Below are 21,726 nucleotides of genomic sequence, written 5' to 3' on the forward strand. Positions count from 1 at the left end.
CAGGATTTATTTAGCAGCAGTTCTGGATCTTTCAATCATTTGTCATGATCTTTGCCCAGTGTGCAAGTCAGAGTTTGAATCGCCAATTGCTTCTTGGATGTTCAATAAATGTTCATGACTTTTTTTTTTTTTAAAGGTCTGAGGTTAATGATTCATTCTAGACTGAACTTTAAATAAATGTCAGACTACAAGGTCCATTTAATAGCTTTTCCAAAGCGTTCACATCCCAGGTCCTCAAATACCAAAACTTCACCGTCTCATTTTGACTCAGAAGGTAGCGTCTCTTTTCTTCCTGTCTAACGTGTGATTACTTTTGAACGTCTGCTTAGGTTTAGATTAATCTGTATAGATTCTACATACAAATGTAGAGTCTGTGAGCAGGGGCGTGGATTCTTAGTATGGGAAGTGTTCTGGGTTCTGTTTGTAGTACTCTTGTAGTCCGAGTAATATTGACCAATCACGTTTCAGCAGGCTGCGGCGTATACAGAACAAACAGTCCGTGTGGAGAGCAAAAGCAGGTGGAATGCAGTCCACCGTAATGACATCCCGACTCCCATCAGCGTCATCTGACAACGATTTAGCGTCTTATTAATCTCTATAAGCAAACATCTGCCGCAAGTTCAGCAACAATCTGTTCTAGATCAAAATATTCAACTCTAGACAAATCTCCATGACAGCATTTAGATTTCCTGACTTCCTTGAATGCATCATAAATGATGGCTCCGCCCTCCGTTCAACAAACTTCATGTTAAAGTAGTTTTCTTCTCCTCTTGAGGACAGACCTGACAAAGCTTCATGTTGACTTGTTCCTAATCTGCATCATGATGTTGTTATTTCAGCAAACTGAAGAGCCGTTAATTAAAGTCGATCACAAGAAAATCTGTTTCTGTTTGGGCTTCATCCCGCTGAAGTAAGCCAGAGTGCAGCCTCTGTGTAACTTACTGTTTAGACAGATGAACAGGCGCTCCTCCGGGGGATGGGACGAACCAAGAGATGACAGCGTTTATTTAGCAGACATATCTGGAGGGAGAATTTCACTTCACTTTGATCTGAACACACGGTCGCTTCTCGAGCTGCTAACTGGACTTCAAACAATGCAGCGCACAGAGAAGGAAGTCTGGGCTGGAAGTCGTTTATCGCTAAACGCTGGCTAAACCGGACACGTCCAACATGTTCACCGTTGTCCTCTGAGGATATATCATCAGACAATAGCTGAAAGGTTCTGAGATTGGGTTTATGTTAAAAATTCTGTGGTTGAAGATACAAAGGAAATTAATTTCAGTTTCGTGCTTCCCAATATAACCAGACATCTGTGACTGGCTCCCTTTGTTATGGTTGTAACTTTTGATTTTCCTGGCTGACGGTGGCTTTCCTTTTGAGACTGTTTGCTTCATCTGAGCGTCAAGTTTCTTTTTCTTTGGATTTTCACTTATTTTTGAAGTTGTATCTGTAGTCATCCATCTTTTCTTTGTTTGTTCAGTAGATTACTGTTCACTTGCAATGCTTACAGAAAGCAGAAGTGCAGCAGCTTAGCTCCGCCTACCCTCTCTGGCAGACCAACCACTGCTGGCTGATGGAAAACGTGTCACTAACTGGGCGCCGCCACAGACACCCAGTCCATAATAATACTATATACTGCAAATGTAAAGGCTTTCACCAGTGGGCCATCGGCTCAGTCACCATTGTGTTACCTTATTCGGCGATAGATAGTGACTTTAGTGACATTTATTTACATGGAAATCTTCACGATTATTGCTTTAAGAAAAAACTTAATTCGGTAGGTTTAAACAAAAACTCAACATTGACTTTGGTTATACACAGGACTCCAACCTCTGTCTCCAGAGTGAAGGTCATATGTTGTTTGGACCATCTATTGCTTCAGCAACCACCACCGTAGTGTGGTATGTGACCAAAGCAGTTTTTTTGTCTCATATTGCCCCTGTTGGGTTAATATCACCTTTTGCATCTGTATGAGACCCCAAGGACAGAGACAGAGTGTCTTTAGGACGGTTTGGAACGAGGACGTGCTATTGTTTCATCAGCGTTTCATCTTTGATTATTACCTAGGTATTTATGGTTACCAACATGTTCTAAAGCCGGATGACGTATCAGACAAGCTGCACTAAAAGTCAATGAGCTGAGACTACAGTGTGTAAACAGAGACTGATTATACATTACAATGTCAACACATTAAACGTTTCCATACAGAATGCAAATTGAGATGCCTATTATAAAGTATAATGCAGAGATGTGGATGATAACATGGTGAATCACACATAGAACCACCCCGAGACATTATTTGTGAACATATTGTACGACATGCTATAGCTTGTATGAGTATGACCTTGACGTGTGGATGTTACCCTGCCTGTGCGTCTCAGTGGGAGGATTAGATCAGACTGCTGTGCTCTGCATGTCAATAGCAACCCGTCTAGTCCTCCTGATTGTGCTCCTTGTCACGGTGACCTCACAGCTGGCAGCGATGAGACGGCTCTGCCCTGTCTCACCTCGATCACACCTTCACATCAGTGTTGCTGATTATCAAGCACCCAGTTCTTTCATATAAGATGTTTTTACATGCAGTGAGACATAAAACAAGCAAAGAGATCAATCATGAGAGGTTAATATCTGTATGATGCTGGTGGGAATGCTGCTCATCTTTGGGTCTTGTAAAAAAGAAAAGGAACAACAATGATACCCCGCTGACGCCTTTTATTGTCTTTAAATGCATTACTGCATGACCTCATTAAAGTTGAATAGCCGAGGTGTAGTACACACGGGACCTGATGTTATTAAACTGCTGCTTGCAATACTCAGCGAGCGTTATTACCTCGTATAAACCTGCCGAACATAATTAATGAAACATCATCGACCTGCATGATACTGAACTTAAACGTTATATTTAGCCTTCAGAGTGTTTGCACGAGGGTAAGCACTACAGTGTGTGTTAAAGTTTGAGATGTGACTTGGAGAAGTTCACACTGCATGACCAGAGGAAGTATCTGCTGTTTATGGGTGTGATTATTTTCTGAACACAGCAGGGGGAATCTGACATTAATATTGCATTGTTTTTATTGCCTGCAAACATACGGCTCGTTCCTTCACAGCAAATGTGGCATCTGGCACCAAAGCCAACAAGCTAGCAGTGAATATTTATTAGCGCCAAAGGTACACAGAACAAGATTATCACACCTCTGCCTACGTGTTTACCCTGCAGTGCACTTTCAGGTGTGCTGCTCTCCCCTCTGTGCTCACTTATCAAAGCTGACATGATATTTTGGCGCAGTGCCGTTCACATCGCAGTGAACCAGAATCTGGAACAACATGTTCCTCTCTAGTGGGACACGGTGGTATCAGATACCCTGTTAAACTGACTGGAACCAGGGGACATACAAGGTTTTTAGGTTGCTAGCACCAGGCATGAAAAACACCTGGAGCCTGACAGTGCTGAGAGCTCCCAGGTGACCCCGGCCTCCTACTCTTGTCCTACTTACAAACAAAGGTTACTGGCCTCGTTCTGGATGGTTATTAGGATTTTGGCACAGTCGCAATGGAGTCGAATGGTGACACTTTATCTTTTTGCACATAGAAGGTGCATCTTCATCTTAATGGTTATGTTTCTGAGCTCTTCTAAATGTATTTTATGCAACATTAAATGACATTCTGTTGTCTGGGATTGTTTTTACAGCATTCTGAGGTTGCAAGTTCATGAAAAAAGGTCTTGTTAGGTCCAGTGACTGTATGTGAAGATGGGCGATGAGTTTGCACCTCCTTTTGTTGTGCAAAAGTGAAGCCAAAATAGCCCCATAGCAGCTGCTGCCATCTTGCACATTTAAAGCCAGAGTGGGTGGAGCCTCAGTATTGACATCCCGCCCCTTCCTCTACCCAAAACACACATTTACCTTGTGGCCTTGCCGTGTTGGACCCTCAGGTGGGCTCAGTCTGCAGCAGAAAAGCTTCTCGTGTCGGTCTGGAGCAGATATTCACGCTTATGGAAAGTTCATTGACTGTAGTGTTAGGGCGTTTTCACATTAGGTACGATTGCTTTGCCCCCTCTCCCCTCTCCGCGCAGCTTTCACATTATTAATTGAGAACACATGAACCCTACTCGAGACCACCTTTTCAAGTGGACCCGTGCCCGGGTACGGTACAGTGTTCACACTAGTCAAAAGAACTGGACTTTGGGGTTAAGTGTACTCGGATCCAGGTCCAGATCCCTAATGTGAAAGCCCCCTAAGTGTTAGTTACGTCTCCTCTCGCCGTTCCTCCTCTACTCTGCTACTCGGGAACAGAACGCTGCAGGAGCCCCATTTGTCAACAGAGCTGTCAATCATGAGGCCACACCCCCTTTTTATAGCATCAAATAACTAGTTAGAAGTAAACTTGTCAGAAAAATGAACACTTGGACATAAGTCAGCATGATAAGAACTAACTATAATGACAGAAACCATGTTTGAGAAAAATGTATTTGACGTGTATTTTGATTTTATAGTTTGACTCATGTCCCATCTGTTAACATGGAGGAGGCGGGCTTTATTACCTATACTGCAGTCTATGTTTAGGTCAGTATTAAACTAGCTTCATCCTAAAGGAATAGTTTGATGAGAACGATGCCACTCTCAGGTTCCCGAGAAATGAAGCTACCGTAAGCAGCCGAGCAGCTTAGTTTAGTGCAATGAATGGACACGGGGAAACAGCTCGCTTGGCTTTGTCCAAGAAAAAAACGTTTACTAGTGCAGTGACTTGTTGTGTCAGAGTTTTGTTAATGCTTATGTCTTTACTCCTGCAGGAGGTGGACATCTACACGGTGAAGCCTGAGGACCTCTCCTTCACCTCAGCGTTCTGCCTGCAGATACAGAGGAACGACTACATCCACGCGCTGGTCACTTACTTCCACATCGAGTTCACAAAGTGTCACAAGAAGACTGGTTTCTCCACCGGTAAGATGCCTCACACTCTCTCCATGAGCAACAGGGATTTGATGTGTGGGTGTGTATGTGCAGCTGCATTAAAGTAATGCTAATGACATAGCTTCAGCAGTAAAACAGCACCCCTAGAGGTCAGATTCAGTACCTCCCTTAGGTCCACAGTGCATCAGAAAGGATGTGTGACTGAATCTGATGGTGCTTTCCTTCTTAAAAAGCTTTTCTTGATGGCTTCAGTGAACTGAGATCTGCTTCTTAAGGGAACAATTGGCCTGAGCTTAAAATCCAACAGCCGTTAAAACTAATGACAAATTCGGGTTCGCTTGAGAGGTGACGTAAATAAAGAAGGTGCTCATAAATACAGTTTGATTGTTTGTTTTCTTGCCAAAAGTTAGACACAAAGACAAGCCTCACCACTCTCACGTCTGCTCATTGAATACAAAGGCAATGAGTTTGTCAAGAAACAACTTTCTGGTGTCTATAATATTCTATCATAATATTCACTCAGTCTTGTACACATTCAGGGGATTATCTGAAGTCTTATTCAGCTCCCTCTGAAGGAAGGCCTTCAGCTTACACGTGATGCTCGGCTGCAGAGCCTAGCAGACACTTAGCTTTGTTTGGATGCCAAAATGCTCTGTCTCAAATGTTTAATCTGTGTCATTGCTTGTTTAATTTTTGTTCAGATTTATAAATCAAGATCTGTGAATTTATCAGCTCTAAAGACGCTGACATACATTTTTTTACCCGAGGACAAAGCCAGGCTAGTTTTTCCCCCTGTTTTAAGCTAGCCCTAGCTTAGCCAACCATTTCATTGTTGTAGCCGCATGTTTAATCGACAAATATAAGTGTAATTTTAAACTTAGTCTTGCTATGAATGCAGAAAAAACTACTTTGACAATAATGTGACGTTGTGATTATTTAAACAACCGCGGCTGACCAAAGTGCCGTACAAGCTTAAAACATAATATCTACTAAAAGAACAAACATGAGTAAAATAAACAATAAAAACACAATGAAAATGACTAAAATATAGTTTCATAATAAAATGTCTTGATGTCAAGCCAATGCAAAGTTTTAAGCAGTGATTTAAATCTTTCACGGATCTGGGCGGTTCCAATATTTACAGATAGACTGTTCCACAGGTGAGGAGCAGACACCGCAAAGGCTCTGTCTCGTCTGGTTTGGAGCCTGGATCTTGGAGCATCCAAGAGCATCTGATTTGTTATCCTCAGTGCTCTGACTGCTGCACAGACAAGTAGGATGGTGCCAGCCCATTTAACGTTCATTTTAAACTGGATCCTGAAACTGACAGGAAGCCAGTGAAGAGAAGCCAGTACTAGTGTGATTTAGAAATGAAAGTAGAACATTTACAAACTTTGATCTGTGTGATGTTAACAAGAACGTTCAGAGACATCGCAAAGGGAGCAGTTTGAAACATTTCCCACAGAAGAAGAAAGAAGAAGGCTGCGCATGCGACCCCTGGATGCTGACGTAGGTGATTAATACCTGACGGGAATTCACTGCTTCAGGAGACTTTGGTAGCTGATGTGATGAGTGCTGGATTGTGTAGTGAGTCCGACTCTACCCATGTATGCAAAAAAAATGTGTTGGTGACTGCGATGCACTGCTGTATTAATCATTTTAGCCGCTATGAGACGTTAAAATTGCCGTTTGTGTGGGATGAATCTTGTGACAGAAGCAGGTGAAATCTGGGCTAAACATAAACGTTTAATCAACATCTTCAAATAGTCGGTGAAAAATCTCTGAACCGGTTTAAATGTCTTTTCAACAGAAACATACTCGCTGGGATCACTCATGTGTTGGCAGATTTACTTCAAAAAGGGAAGAAAAATGAGGGACAAAAGGAAAAGTTTGATTTAAATTGGAACTGAATTTCACTTCAGAAAGAGAAAACATCCTCAGACACAAAACAGTGGAGATGAAAGCTCCCAGTGGCCTGAAGTAAAATCAGGAGCATCATTTGGAGGACAGCTACACAAAGTACTGCCGTATTAAGTGAGCTGAAGTAAAGTGGGAGTCCAGAAACATCCCTGCTTACAGCGGTTCATTTTTCTAACTCATTGCGTTTGATCCTTGCCACACAAGAACTGTTAGCTGCTCAAAATCTGTGTGAGACTGACCTCTAGTGGTCGAGGCAAATACTGGTGCTGAGTGTTTTCAGTTAGTGAGTACAAAATGTCTGTTGGCCCTTTGATACAGGTGATTTTGTGCTTAATCTTTTATAAACCACGAATCATAGTATCAACAGGACCTTGAACCTTTCAAATAGATACCTGTAGTATATGAGAACAATTTTAAACTCCCAAACTCTTCCCTTGTATTGATCTTCTTCTTTCAGACCCTTCTTATCTGCAAAAAAAGATACAGATCCAAACTTACAGACATGCAGCTAAAGCTGGACTGGGTTTCACAAACAGACAAACAATTTATGCTTGATATTAGAAATTCTGGCTCACTTACTGAATTAGCATGAGAAACACAGCTAGCTTGTTTGGTTCTTTGTTGAACTAAGCCCAAAACAAACTGAGAGCCAGGCCTGTGCGGCGGCCATGCTGATTGGCAGACACTTTTATCAATGGACTCACAAAGAGCTCGTCTATAAAGGCAGAGCCGCCGAGCTGCCCGGGACAGCTGGCAGAAACTCACTTAAGCCCCACAGATCTTTGGAATCAGAGGCCAAGTGCTCAGTGGCGGTCAGGGCGCTGGTTGAAGCTCATATTTGTTTTGGGGCTGCAGTGTTTCCACGCACACACACAAAAATACACACAGATGGAGGCACAGAAGGTATCAGGATAAATACAAAGCAGGAGGCTGATGAAAGAGCAGCAGAGGAGAGGTCAAGAATGTAGTCAGACATTTCCTGCTTCTCTCAGCGCTTTCATCTTCAACTCAAGTGGAGTTACCTGCTCCTCTTGCAGCATCACTTCTCCACCGCTGCTCTTTCTCTCATAAGCCTGTGTTTATTTTCACACCTACATCAGGTAGCCTGTTTGTCTCTGTCTGCCCCATGATGGACTGACAACGTGTCCCTGGTGTCCCTCTGCCTTCGGCCCAGTGTTTGCTGACAAACACATCAGAGCGTTGGTGAAACAAAGAGGGTTATAGAGAAACAACGTTTCTTAATGGTCAATAAATCATTCAGTAATGATTTATCAGTTATAAGCAATCAATATAAACAATTTTTAAGGGATTAAAAACTACATTACTTAATCCTAATAAATGTATCACCATCAGAGTATTTATCTGGATGGTGATACATGTACATGAATGGTGATTGAGCCTATGGCCCACTGGTGAAAGCCTTTACATTTGCAGTATATAGTATTATTATGGACTGGGTGTCTGTGGCGGCACCCAGTTGGTGACGTGTTTTCCATCAGCCAGCAGTGGTTGGTCTGCCAGAGAGGGTAGGCGGAGCTAAGCAGCTGTTTTTCCGGTCTCTGCAAGTGTTGCGAGTAAACAGTAATCTACTATGGCTGAACAAACAAAGAAAAGATGGATGACTACAGATACAACTTCAACAATAAATGAAAATCCAAAGAAGAAGAAACAAACTCGACGCTCAGATGAAGCAAACAGTCGAAAAAGGAAAGCGACCGTCAGCGAGGAAAATCAAGAGTTACAACCGGAGCCAACCGTGGACGTCACACATGCAGCACTGTCTGGATATCTGGGAAGTGTGCTCCCTCAGTTACAGTTTATCGCCATAGGTGCCGCCAAAGAGAATAAAACTGAGATCTTCTGAGATTACCACTTTAATAAACGAGTAGTTATAAATGTTTCATCATAAACTAAAAAATTTTCTGCAGTTGTAAATGTTGATGTTGATTTTGTCTGAAGCTTCTAACAGCTGATGAGGAACCAGGACAAAGTCATTAATGATAACTTTTACACCTCACTGGAAAGTGCTTCTTCCTTTGTGTCCTAAAGGGCTGTTTTTTATTATAATAGAATGTGTGTTTCTCTCTTTGTGTGTGTGTGTGTGTGTCCGTCCCAGCACCAGATGCTCCGTACACCCACTGGAAGCAGACTGTGTTTTATCTGGAGGACTATTTGACGGTGCGGAGAGGAGAGGAGATAACCGGCAGCATCGCTATGAAACCCAATGAGAAAAACACTGTGAGTATTGTACAGTCCTTTGTTGCAGATGAATTATTACACTAGTGTAAGTCATGTGGCAATATATTTGAAATATGCAGTAGCTGTATATCTACTTTTTACACATGGTAGTGTGTGTGTGAAAGAAAAATGAATACAAATATGCGCAGCGTCTTATCTTTATATTCTTTATATCTAACACGAGTCATTTCCTGCGCTGCCTCCCCGCAGCAGCTTGTTTTCTCCTCGGTGTTGGATAACGGTCAAACATGCAGCCGCACTGCAGCGACTCCCAGACAAACAACAACAGATTTTATTGTTGACCTTGTGAGCGTCCTCTCCTCCCCCTCTGGGATGGAGAGGCGAGACTCGCTTCCTCCTGTTGTCTCACACAAACAATCTGTGCTTATTAAACACCATGTTCTGCTGTCAGGGACAGATCTGATTGTACTCTTTGGAGGTTTTTTCGTAAATATTGCCTCTCCTTTCTCTGACCACCATCCTTCTCTCCTCTCTCTGTGTACCCGCAGCGTGACTTGGACTTTACCTTCGAGATGGATTTCAAAGGGCAGCTGTGTGAAGCGGCCATCTCCCACGACTACAAGATGCGTTAAGTGTGACGTGGGGACCTCGGTGCCCCACTGAGTGTGAACCGCTGAGCACCAGAGGGAGACAGAGACGCTCCCATGACTGCAGACAGACACCAAGAGGCGGAGAATAAGAGACCAGGCCAAAGAGCAGGCAGAAGTGGCCCCGCTGACAGTATCACTATTGTCACCACAGTGCATGATGAAGGCAGGAAGTCACTGATACTGACTGTTAAACAATCCTGAATGTAACACTGACTAAACGAGGCCAGGAACATCTTCTCGTCTTGATGAATGTTATTGATTATTGCTGTGTGTTCCTGTGAGATGGAGTGATGTACCTGTGTGTTTCCTTCAGTGTTTGTTTTTGCAATAACTTGGACCTTACAGAGGGATGCTTTTAAATCACAGATGAGCTCATTAACTCATCACTGTGTCGTCCTTATTCTGCTAAAGGTAGACATTTAAGGTGTAACTCTTCTGTCTTATTATGTGTCGTATTGAATGATTAACAGAGAAAAACTTTTAGTTGTATAAACTGAGTAATGTTGGAAAACTAACAGCCAAGGACAAACCTGCGTCGGTACGTGTATGTGCGTGATGTGAAAGGTAACGTGTTTGCGTTGTCAGTGTACCCGTAGCTTCCTGTGAGTGTGTAATAGAAGGTGTCGAAGCTCACACTGTTGCACAGCTTGGACTCCACGTGTGCCCCGTGATGTTGACATGCCAATAACAAACCTTCCCCGTCCCTAATGCCTTGACCAAGTGCCGAAGTGTACCTACTGCTTTTCTGCATTGCTGCATTTAGCTTTTTTCTATTGTTCCATATACAGACACTCTCCTCTTGAGTTACAGGTTAGACTTGAAACGCAGGAGGTCAAGTCTCTTTAAACTACATCTGGACGTAATCGAGGTCAAACAGTCTCACCCCACAGAGTTTATTAAGTACTAGCTATTAACCTTATATAGACGTGTATTGCATAATTAAAGATAAAAACAAATAAGTATCAAGTCCTAATGTGAAAAAATGTATTGCTCTAATAAGATATTTTCACATTATTATGACATAAAAGTGATCATATAGTTTTACATCATAACAATGAAGTTATGTTTTCTCATTATAAGTGATCCTGTTTAAACATGAGACATTTCAGGTTATATAACTAGACAAATAAGTTACTTTTAGAACAATATAAGTGGTACGTCATAATTAAAAGTGAAAATCAGCTCCAGAAAAAGTTAAGAGACCGCTCCAAATGCTCCTTAAATCAGCATCTCTCTCTCCATGTCATGGCCGTCCAAATCCAGATGTGACCCCCATTGAAAACCTCCTGAATGTGAACAAGAGGAAGATGGACGGTCACAAGCCATCGAACAAAGCCGAGCTGCTCCAGGAGCGGCCTAACGTCACCCAGCAGCTCTGAGACACACTGGAGGAGAGCATGCAGAGATGCATGAGAGCTGTGATTATAAACCAGGTTATTCCACCAAACATTGACCTCTGAACTCTTCCTTAGTTAAAACATTAGTATTCTGTTGTTTAACTCATTTTCTTTTCATTATTCGAGCTCTGAAAAACTTTTTTTTTTTTTATGAATGAATATTTGATTTGGAAGTAGGAGAAATGTTTACAATAAAACAAAAGTTAATTTGACACAAACACAAACCTATAAATAGAAGAACCAGAGAAAAACATATTTTTGCTGTGGTCTTTAATTTTTTCCGGAGCTGTATCTTGTTATTAAGGAGCCCGGGATGTGTGTTTTTGCTAAATCTCGCAAAAGATCTCGCAAAAATACATCTTTTTTATTTTCCCAGCCTTTGATGTTTTTCCTCCATGTCCCCTCCTGGGCTCCGTACGTTTTTACATCAAAAAGTATCTTTGAACTTTTCAGGGTTTAATCTGATTTTCCCTTTTACCTGCCATGCAGCTTTAAGCTCCCGTAGCTCTGATCACACATGACAAAGAAGTCTTTCTAAGAGGAGGCAAAGAAATAATGATGACCTGCAGAAGTATCTATGAACCTTGTCAGATTGAGAGCCATGATTCTTGTAACACACCTCACATGATATAATGCTAGAGTTTAACAGACTTAGCTGCTGGGACACACAGTGTTTGAAGGAGATGAAAATGATCACTGTCACCTGTGCTCTTACTACGGTCCGTGCCAAGGCACCCGGTGAAGGGTTTTCTTCATGAGATCCAGGCAGACCTAACACTACCGTATCTAGTATTAGCATCAACGAAACAAAACACGTTTTTTTCTTTTTAAACTATCTGGTCATACATGACTATAATTGTTTTTTATAATATTGTTCTAACAGCCTCTAGCAGCCTCTATTCCCCCGTCTTATATGTGATGCAGAGGCCCTGATAAATATTTCAAAATTTAAATGTACAGTCGACCAGGAGCACTCGGGAGCAACACAGGAAACATTTATAAAGCATGTAGCTAATGCTTGTAACAATCAACAGAACGTGTATCACAGAGAGCTCACAGTGTCTCTGATCCTCTGGGCTTTCAGTGAGCCTGCTGGTACAAATAAGCAATACACTGTTATAAATTATTAAAGCTTAAAATCAATTATACAGGATAAATCTGATCATTTATTTAGACCAATACGTTTATGAAGAGATGACTTATTGAATATGTTCACAGTTTGAGCTTTAAGGAAAACTCGGCTGCTTGATTAAACACAAACCTGGTTATAATATAGTTTTAAGTTTAACTGGATGAATTGGCATGTTAGTTCCTCATGTATTGTCTTCTTTAAAAATGTATTGAATAACTTGTTTCACAAATTGCCATGTCAACTTCAAAACTGAATAAATAGCAATGTTCAAAATCCTCCACTGGTGATGCTGTGTAACTTATTTTCATATCAGAGTAGCAGGAAGAAATGACTCACGGTCTTTACAAATGAACATGAACATGTTTTAGTTTATTTGTTTTAGAATATTTACACGAGAAACATTCAAGTGTTGTGCAAGACACTGGTGTTAGCGAAGCACAATTAGTGCCATACAAAACAGTCAGATTTGAACTTGTACAAAAGCTGAGGATGCACCTATAATCACCTGCTTTTAATGGCTGATATCGTTAACCAATAATGTCATATGACTGCTTTAAAAAGAAGTTGATAACCTGCTGTTAATGCACACCTGATGGTAAGAAAGGTTAAGATATAGTGAGCAAAGATTGGGGATTTAATATTCCATAGTTCTCTGGACCCTACAGAACGTGTGAAAGTGTAAACACGCCTCCCTTAGTGATGGTATGTTGTCACTGTATTGCTGACAATGAAATAGCAAGACAAAGGGTCTGATGGCTACATCTCTAATCGACACAAAGCATCTATTTCTGACAGATGGTGTTATAAATGAAACTTAAGTTATTATGGGTTAGCTGGACAAAACTAAGCTGATATCAAATGTATGACTACTGAACCGTTACACAAATACAGTGCCTTCACACCTGTAAAACTTTTACAGTGTTACAATCTGGAATACAAATTATTTCAGCTGTTTTTCTTAAGATTATATTTTGGATATTTTTGCCTTCATTTTTAGGATAGCTGAAGAGATACAGGAAACACTGGGATAAGAGAGTGGGAGGTGACATGAAGCAAAGGCAGAGGTCTGTAACGTCTGTACATGGGGCGCCTGCTCCACCAACCGAGCTAAATCAGCGCCCCCAATATTTTTAATTTTAAACATTTTTTGATACCATTTCATATTTCTTTCCTCAACCTCAAAATTATGGATTGTTATGTGTCTGAGCTTATTGGGGTTGCATGTACTGGACATTTTATTTGCAATTGTATCACTTATGAATCGTGCATCCCTACTTTTAACCAAAGCCTTTAAACTTAAATTACATTACTTATTTTACATGATATTTACACAATTATTATAAACATACTTGGCACCGATGTAGATTATCTGAATTACATTTGTTCTGCACTAAACTGCATTGGGTCTATTAGGGGAAAAAATGATTAAATTATTTTTCCAGTTCAATCAAAAGAAAACAAAACTGGGCCAACATCCCAATAATCAGGTAGGCCAACAACCCACAGTCCTGTTACAACACAACAACACAGTACAACTCAGAGAACTAAATAAATAAAGTACTATTAAATGTCACAGCCCTACAAGTCCTACATTTAAAACTAATGATTTTAAGTGTTTCTAGACTTAACATCACAATAAGTTTCTTCAGTGAAATGAACACAGAAGAACACAAGTTAGTTTTTACTCTGTGTGCCAGGTGAAGAAACAAACACACTGTTTAAAGCTACGCCTCTCTGACCGATCTAAACAAAAACTTAACACCAAACGTTTAACTTATTAGTGATAACTGCACTTTGATGTACATTAAATTATACAATTGTTCATGTTTTAGTGTCCAGGTCACGCACTTGTACAAAAGATGCAAAAAAAAAAATCACACATAACACTGAATCGATAAATACAAACAGTAAAAAGCCCCCAAGTGACACAGAAGTGAGAGCTACAGTCAGACTTCGGAGGAATATCACACATTTTAAAAAGAAAATAAATCTCAGTTTGTCTTAGATTTGATCAGCTGTACATATATATTATTTTCTACATACACATAAAATGTATATCTTTCTCAAACTGTAAATAATTGGGTAGTAAACTCTTTACAATAGTGCAAAAACATCCCTGACACACAACATGCACAGTGTTGATCATCGTGTTGGTTTCCCAGAGTTTTACGTGGCGGAAGACTATGTGAGAACCAGTTGTGGTGACGGTCAGATTAATGTGTCCTGCGTGGTCAATCTGTCACATTGTGTGTCTATGTAAAGGGGTAGTGCTACTGTGTGTGTGTGTGTGTGTGTGAGCTGTTTCACTGTTAGCAGCAGGATTTCTTCTTCTCTGAGGGGCTGCTGACCAGCTGCACCGTCTTCTCCTTCTCTCTGTCCTCCTGCTCCTTCAGGATCCTGAGAGAAATAATGATGCAAACACAAATCAACCCTTTCCTCTGAAAACATCCAGCCTCCAACCTGCACATGCTTCAGTCCTGCTGGGTCTGAGTGAACCCTGCAGGGTCTTTCCTTCACACTGGATTAGTTGCAAACCTCTTTGCTATGTCATGTTGCTTTGTATTCCGTGCTGTTTTGCTGCATTGTCCCTGCGAGTGGATTTATAATGACAAGTCAAACTGTAATGCTGTTTACATTTGCAACAGTACAGCACTGTTATTCCAAGCAGAAATGCCAGTGAGAATGTCAGATTACTCACAGTTTTAGGACTTCTAAGCTCTAAAAATACAGATGAAATATAACATTGGTGAAGCTTAAAGACCAGCTGCATGATATGTTTTTCTGCAAAATACATTTAATTACCTTGTAAAAATCCTCCCAAGGCATCTCCTCCCCAATCTGCATAGTCCCTGCCTACTATGCAAAGTTACAACTGCCCCGTCTGACGCGAAAACACGCCATTGTTTAGTGGCAACTTGTTGACACTTGGCTAGCTTGAAATGTAGTTATCAGTAGTAGTGACGTTAATGTTAGTAGTCAGTAGTGAGTTTTAAAAAATCATGATGACAGTTACAGCTGGCTCGCGCATCGCAAAAGTGGTTGCTACAGCTTGCACATAATGATAGCGTCACCCCGTCCATTAACAGGATTGGCTCCTTAGGTTTGTGGCGTCTCAAACCTGCCAATTTGAAAACATGTTGTTCAGCCTGTCCTTGGTACACTGCAGTTTAAAAGCAGACAGGCCCAGCCATGGAGATGACTGCTGATGTTGACCCTGATATGTCTTGTAGCACATGAAGAACACCACATGGAGATGCTCAAAGAGACACACTTAAACACTGAACTCTAAATATCTATCTTGACATGCTACTTTAAAACACTTTGCTGTATGTTTTGGACAATTTGGGAAACATGGAAGTTCATTCGCATCAACAATCACCACTGAACTCATTTACAATGTCACAACAATGTTTCAATTTCATTTAGCTTTTGTCCAAAGCGACGTACATCTGAGAGTTAATAAAACACAAGCAACGATCACGACAGGAGGGAACAAAGTCAGCAAGAGCCAACAAACAGCTTCAAGTGCGATTGGACACTGGTGCCGACAGGCCGTGCACAGAGGCAACACACAGGTTTTTTTTTTATAATAATCATCAGCAACATCAACGAGGTCAATATCATCATCATCAAATAGCATCAATATCATTAAGGTCAGAGGTGTTCATAAAGAGCCGGGTCTGTAGCTTCTTCTTAAAGGTGAAAGGGACTCTGTGGACCGAATGGAGTTTGGTACCTCGTTCCACCACCGGAGGACTACAGAGGAGAAGAGTCTAGTTAGAGACTTAGAGCCCTGTTGTGATGGGAGTACCAGGCGCCTTTCATTGGCAGAGCGTAGTGGGCGGGACGGACTGTAGACCTGGATGAGGGCGTTGAGGTAGGCAGGAGACGTTTTTGTTGCTGTTTTGTAAGCGAGTAACAGGGGAGGCAGATTTTTTTAACACCCTTGTATGATAATCATCAAAATTGTAGGCCTTTGCTCAATGAATACAATTCAACACTAATAAAACAAATAAACACTAAATGTTGCCACTTAGCCAGCAGATGCCCTGATACAACCTTTGTTTTACTGCAGCTTTGTAGTTAAGCTAAGTTCATAAAACTTCAACTTAGTTCACTGAACTTTTTATCTTTAAAATGTTTCATTTTAACGTCACACATTGTGTAGGTGCATGGATACATTCCTGTAACTAAGGAGCAGAGACCATACTGCAGCAGGAACAGCAGTTTATGCAGCAGGTTGACCAGGAGACCTGCAGCGCCACCCAGTGGCCACATGTTATAAAAGTTGGTGGCCATGATGAATAGGGTCAGATATGTGTTCCTTGTTTTATTTACAAGCTACAGGAATACAGGTTGTGCTATAAGTTCTTTGAAAATATATTTGACAAAAATAGGGCATATTGGGGTCAGAATAAACACTTTTGTAGATGTTTTAAAACGTTTGTTTTTAATCCGGACTATAATCCTGGGGTATGATTATGTACGGCCGTTTATTATTCAGTAATTTTGGTTGAAGAAGAAGTTTGTGTATGTCCTGTTTTCTGTTCAAACAGCTGAACACAAAATCAGGTGTGCGCCTGATGTTAAAATGACCTGTTGCGATAGAATTCATCAAATAAAGATAAAAAATAACAAAGTGGTATCCATAGCAACAGCCATAAAAGCTCAGAGTTTTGGTTCAGAGTTCACTGAGACATTGGAAGATCCACACCGTCGAAGTACGAACAAGTCAAGCAAAAGACACCAAACACCAAACATCCAAACACCAAAAATGGAGAACAACTACCCAGAAGAAGAACCTTCTTTCAATTTCTACCTCAGCTCCCTCGAAGCTCAAGCGAGGAGCGAGCTGAAGGACAACGAGGCCAGGATCACCCAGAGCACAACCCAGGGTAGAGTCCTCTTGGAGATTGAAGAGGACACCCTGGCCAACCACCTCGATCAGCTCCAAGAGCAGCAAGAGAACAAGCAGTGGAGCTGTGAGAGAGAGGAGGAGCTGCAGAGAGAGATCTCTACTCTGAAAGCTCAGCTGCAACAGGTTCAGCCCAAACGCTCTGCTCAGAGGGAAGAGGACACTCTCCTATCAGAGCTGAAGAGGGTAAGGGCGAGCCTAAGGAAAACCTGCATAGATCTGGAGATGGAGCATTATAAGAAGCAAGACCTCCAAGTGCAGCTGGAGAAGGTGCTCTCTGCTCCGAGAGAAGAGAACGGGCTCAAAGCTGAGCTGAAGAAGGTCAGGGCAAGCCTTAGGAAAGCCAACACTGATCTGGAGCTGGAGTACTACAAGAATCAAGACCTCCATGTGCTCCAAAAAAAACTGAAGAGTGATCTTCACTTTGAGTGGGCCGAAGCTCAGAAGCTGAAGCAGGAACTGAGTGAGATGGAGGAAGCTCTCCGAAAACAAAAAGAGGAAGCTAAAAAGGCTGTGGAGAAATCCCAGCTATCCCATCAAGCTCAGCAGGAGGCATACAGAGCAGAAAACCAGAAGATCATATCTGCACTAACAGAGGCAAAGAATCTGCTGGAGACTCAGCAGCAGCAGGAGAGAAGCCACCACCAGGAGGAGATGGATAAAACAAGAGCCTCCTGTCTCTCTAAAGTTGATTATCAAAAACATAAAAATAAGAAGCTCACCTCTGCTCTGAAGGAGGCTGAGAAAGAGCTGGACAAACAAGTCGTCAAGTGGAACAAGGAAAGGTCAGCCCTCCTTAAGACCACAGAAGGCCTCAGGAGATGTAAGCAGAAGGAGCAGCAGTGGGAGAAGGAGAGCTCCACGAGGTCCCAGCTGACAGACCAAGAGAGACAGAACTCCTCACCTGCCTCGATGTCATAGAGAGCGTTGGCTGCTGCTGACATGCTCAAAATAAATAAGCATAAAATAGAAAAATAAAATAAACAAACACAAATTTATGTTATGTTGTTCGTCTGTTGTTGTTGAGAATGTAAAGTTGTATTAAAGTCACGTGTAAATTGAATCCCTCACCAGTGTCTCTCAGGTGCATTATAAAGTGATGAACTTACCGGAGCTCCTTGTTTAGAACGTGTTACCTTTTTAACCTGTTTACACTATTAGACCTTCTTAAGTAAATAAACCACTGTCTCTAAATTCATTGTTGTGCTCACCGTGTATCCATGCTTTCTGGTTTGTTCCTTTAAAAATAACTTGATTAAACTTTGACCTTTGACCTAGGGTGTCAGTATAACACAGATGCAATACTGGTTTAACCTGACCCAGGACCTGTGGGCTGTTTAGACCCTGATATTCCGTAAGAGTAACTGCACACTTCAACATGTTTTTTGAGCTGTAATCTAAACTAGAAAATGCAATTTCTGAAGAAATTGCAGTGTGAATGCTGTCTGCTGAATAGCTTACGCTAAACTGCTAATGCAGTGCTTGAATTTTCAATGAATACAAGTATGAAAGATGCGGAATATGTTATCTAAGAGCTGATGCTACTCTGCTAATGCTGCGCTTGAATGATGAATGAATAGACGTATGAAAGATGTGTAAGGTGATGAGAGTCAGTCTTGAGGTGAGGAAGAGGACTGAGGAGGTGATGAGGACAATGGAGGAGTTTAAAATGGAAGACCAGCCTTGAAAAATGCTTGAGAGACTGTTCAGATATATGTCCTGTGTGTGTGTGTGTGTGTGTCAACTGAGCTCCAATTGAACTCAAGTGACCCCCAGCTGAACTCAGCTGTTGCCATGGCGATGGTTCATGAGTAGCAGTTGTGTCACTCCTTAGTTTGGCAGTTGATTTTAACTGAGATTTCAGCTGAAAATGTCCTCTCAAACTTCTGCCATTGTGCCAAGACCGTAAATGCTATCAACACAAAAATTAAATTTGACCATCACGAGGGTCTGAGGTAGCTGTCAGGCAAATTTTATGTCTATACTCCCAACAATGTGGCCAGAGCAGCGAATACAAAAGTGCTCACATTTGGAGTTCTCCAGAGATGTTTAACATTAGAGCAGATGGGGCAGTTGGTCAAGTTTCTGTGACAGTTGGCCATCTCCTGGCAAAAGCGTACATTTTTCAGTTTTCATAACCCATTTAACAGAAGCAGCACAAGATTACCTACGTTTTGATGCTTTATTTATGTCGGTGGAGTGAACATTGCGGGCGCTGTGGCAATTTGTTTGGAAGGCGTCCAAGTTATTTTTCAGCAGCCTCTCCCCTCTGAATTTGAAATCCTGCACTCTGATCTTGAACATTTCACTGAAACTTTATGTGCTTTGAAAGGTGACTGTGAAAAAAGTATGAATGGTATGAAATATCTGAAATGACATGACAAAAGCTGATGTCTGAATATTTTAAAGGTAGAATGGAGTTCCTGAGTGAATGTATGAATAAGCTGTGAAGTCTTAAAAAAGGTTGAAAAATGCTGAAAAAGTTTGAAAATGTTGAATTTTTTAACATTCCACCATTCATTTGAATGGGCAAAATTTCCGCTTAAAACAGGAATATCTCGGAAACGATGAATGGTATGAATGAGAAAAGTCATAGCAACAATGTCCTGAATGAGCTGAATGTTTTGATGTTTGAATGGTTTGAATCAGCTGAAAAATGTGGAAGAAGAAGCGGTGGGAAAAAACGTGGCGGAATAATAAGAATAACTAGAAAATGCGTGAATGCTGTCTGCTGAATAGCTTACACTAATCTGCTAATGCTGGGCTTGAATATTGAATGAATGTAATGTATGAATGTTGTTGAATATGTTGTTGAAGAGCTGACGCTAAGCTGCTAATGCTGCAGTTGAATGTTGAATGAATATAAGTATGAAAGATATGTAATATGTTGTGGAAGAGCTGATGCTTAACTGCTAAGGCTGAACTGCTAATGTTGAATGAATATATGAATGAATGAGTCTGGAGGTGAGGAAGATGACTGAGGAGGTAATAAAGGTCAGGTTAGAGGTGACGAGAGTCAGTCTGGAGGTGAAGAAGATGACTGAGGAGGTAATAAAGGTTAGGTTAGAGGTGATGAGAGTCAGTCTGGAGTTGAGGAAGATGACTGAGGAGGTGATGAGGATGATGGAGGAGTTTAAAATGGAAGACCAGCCTTGAGAAATGCTTGAGATAGCGTCAAATTGTCTGTCCTGTGTGTATGTGTCAACTAAGCTCCAAATGAACTCAAGTGACCCCTAGCTGAACTCAGCTGTTGCCGTGGTGATGGCTCATGAGGAGAGGCTGTGGGTTAATTAGCAGCAGCTGTGTGACTCCTTGGCTGAGCAGTTGATTTTACTGAGATTTTAGCCGAAAACACCCTCTCAATCTTTTGCCATTGTGCCAAGACCGTAAATGCTATCAACACAAAATTTTCATATGAGCATCATGAGAATTTGATGAAGCTGCCATTGAAATGTTCTGTCTCTACGGCCAAACATGTGGTCAGGGCGGCGACAGAAAGAAGGACTTCCATTTGGAGTTCTCCAGAAATGTTTAACATTAGAGCAGATGGGGCAGTTAGGCAACTTTCTGTGACATTGAGGCATCTATTGGCAGAAGCGTACATTTTTCAGCTTTGGGCCGCCATTTATCACGAGCAGCACAAGATTACCTACGATTTGATGTATTTTTTATGTATGTGGAGTGAACATTCTGTGCGCTGTTGTAATTTGTTTGGGAAATTTCCGAGGTGTTTTTTCACAGCCTCCCACCTCTGGCGATGACATCACCCACTCTAATGCTGGGCATTTTTCACTCGTTTTGTGAAAACTTTAGGTGCTTTGAAAGATTCCTGTGAAGAAAGTATGAACGCTATGAAAAAGTTGAATGATCTTGATAAAAGCTAAAAGATGTGTGAATATTTTAAAAGTGGAATGGAGTTTCTACGTGAATGTATGAATGAGTTATGGAGGGTTGAATTTAATGTTAATTTTTGAGAGTTTGAATATTTTTCCCATTCATTCCAGATGGGAATTTTTTTTTGGAAAAACGGGAATAACTCGGAAGTTTTGAAGGGTATGAATACCAAAAGTCATAGCGCACCTAGTCAGAATGAGACGCACGTAATGATGTTTAAACGGTTTGAATCGGATGAAATTTGCGGAAGGAGTAGCGAACCGAAAAACGCGGTGGAATAATAATAAGAAATATAAAGTAGAAGAACATATGCCTTCAGCATTCACACCAATTATATTGCTGTACTGTGATGAAACACATCAATGCTGGTGTTAATATTGACAGTTCTTACCAAATTTATAAAAATCTGCATTTCATGGGTTGGAAATGGCTCAAACACGCCGTCTGCGGTTTTAAATCAGCCCTGGTACATCGTGCTCCATTCGGGGCGACCAGTACCTCCTTTTCAGGAAGTCCAGAGTGTGGCGCACTCCTGGGTGATTAGTAAGACGGGATGAGTGATTCCACTGAAGGAGCTGTGAGCGTACCCCTGTTGGTACAAACTTTCTACCAGGAGGCCCCCCTCCTGGATCCGACTCTTGCTGCTGAGCTCCCTGAACCACGGAGTCAATCTCCCAGGTGAGTGGAGCAAAGATGCAAGTAAGTGTCA

At 41.4% G+C, this 21,726-nt stretch overlaps 2 protein-coding genes across 2 annotated transcripts in view; one reads left to right on the top strand and one right to left on the bottom strand.

Moving 5' to 3' along the window:
- Nucleotides 1–12,484, top strand: part of LOC138613424 (protein arginine N-methyltransferase 8-B) — a 31,542-nt gene extending 19,058 nt beyond the window's left edge. Inside the window, exons 8-10 of the mRNA XM_069687093.1 lie at nt 4,790–4,940; nt 8,947–9,068; nt 9,578–12,484. Of these exons, the coding sequence (XP_069543194.1) occupies nt 4,790–4,940; nt 8,947–9,068; nt 9,578–9,661 (357 nt within the window). The 3' untranslated portion in view covers nt 9,662–12,484. The remainder of the gene's footprint in view (nt 1–4,789; nt 4,941–8,946; nt 9,069–9,577) is intronic.
- A 125-nt stretch (nt 12,485–12,609) lies between these two features.
- The window catches only part of cracr2aa (calcium release activated channel regulator 2Aa), a 30,086-nt gene continuing 20,969 nt past the window's right edge, over nt 12,610–21,726 (bottom strand). Inside the window, exon 18 of the mRNA XM_069686503.1 lies at nt 12,610–14,605. Within this exon, the coding sequence (XP_069542604.1) occupies nt 14,518–14,605 (88 nt within the window). The 3' untranslated portion in view covers nt 12,610–14,517. The remainder of the gene's footprint in view (nt 14,606–21,726) is intronic.

This window comes from Semicossyphus pulcher, unplaced genomic scaffold (assembly GCF_022749685.1).
Source record: "Semicossyphus pulcher isolate SPU_LCO1_2020_fin unplaced genomic scaffold, fSemPul1.0.p SCAF_8, whole genome shotgun sequence".
Lineage (NCBI taxonomy): Eukaryota > Metazoa > Chordata > Actinopteri > Labriformes > Labridae > Semicossyphus > Semicossyphus pulcher.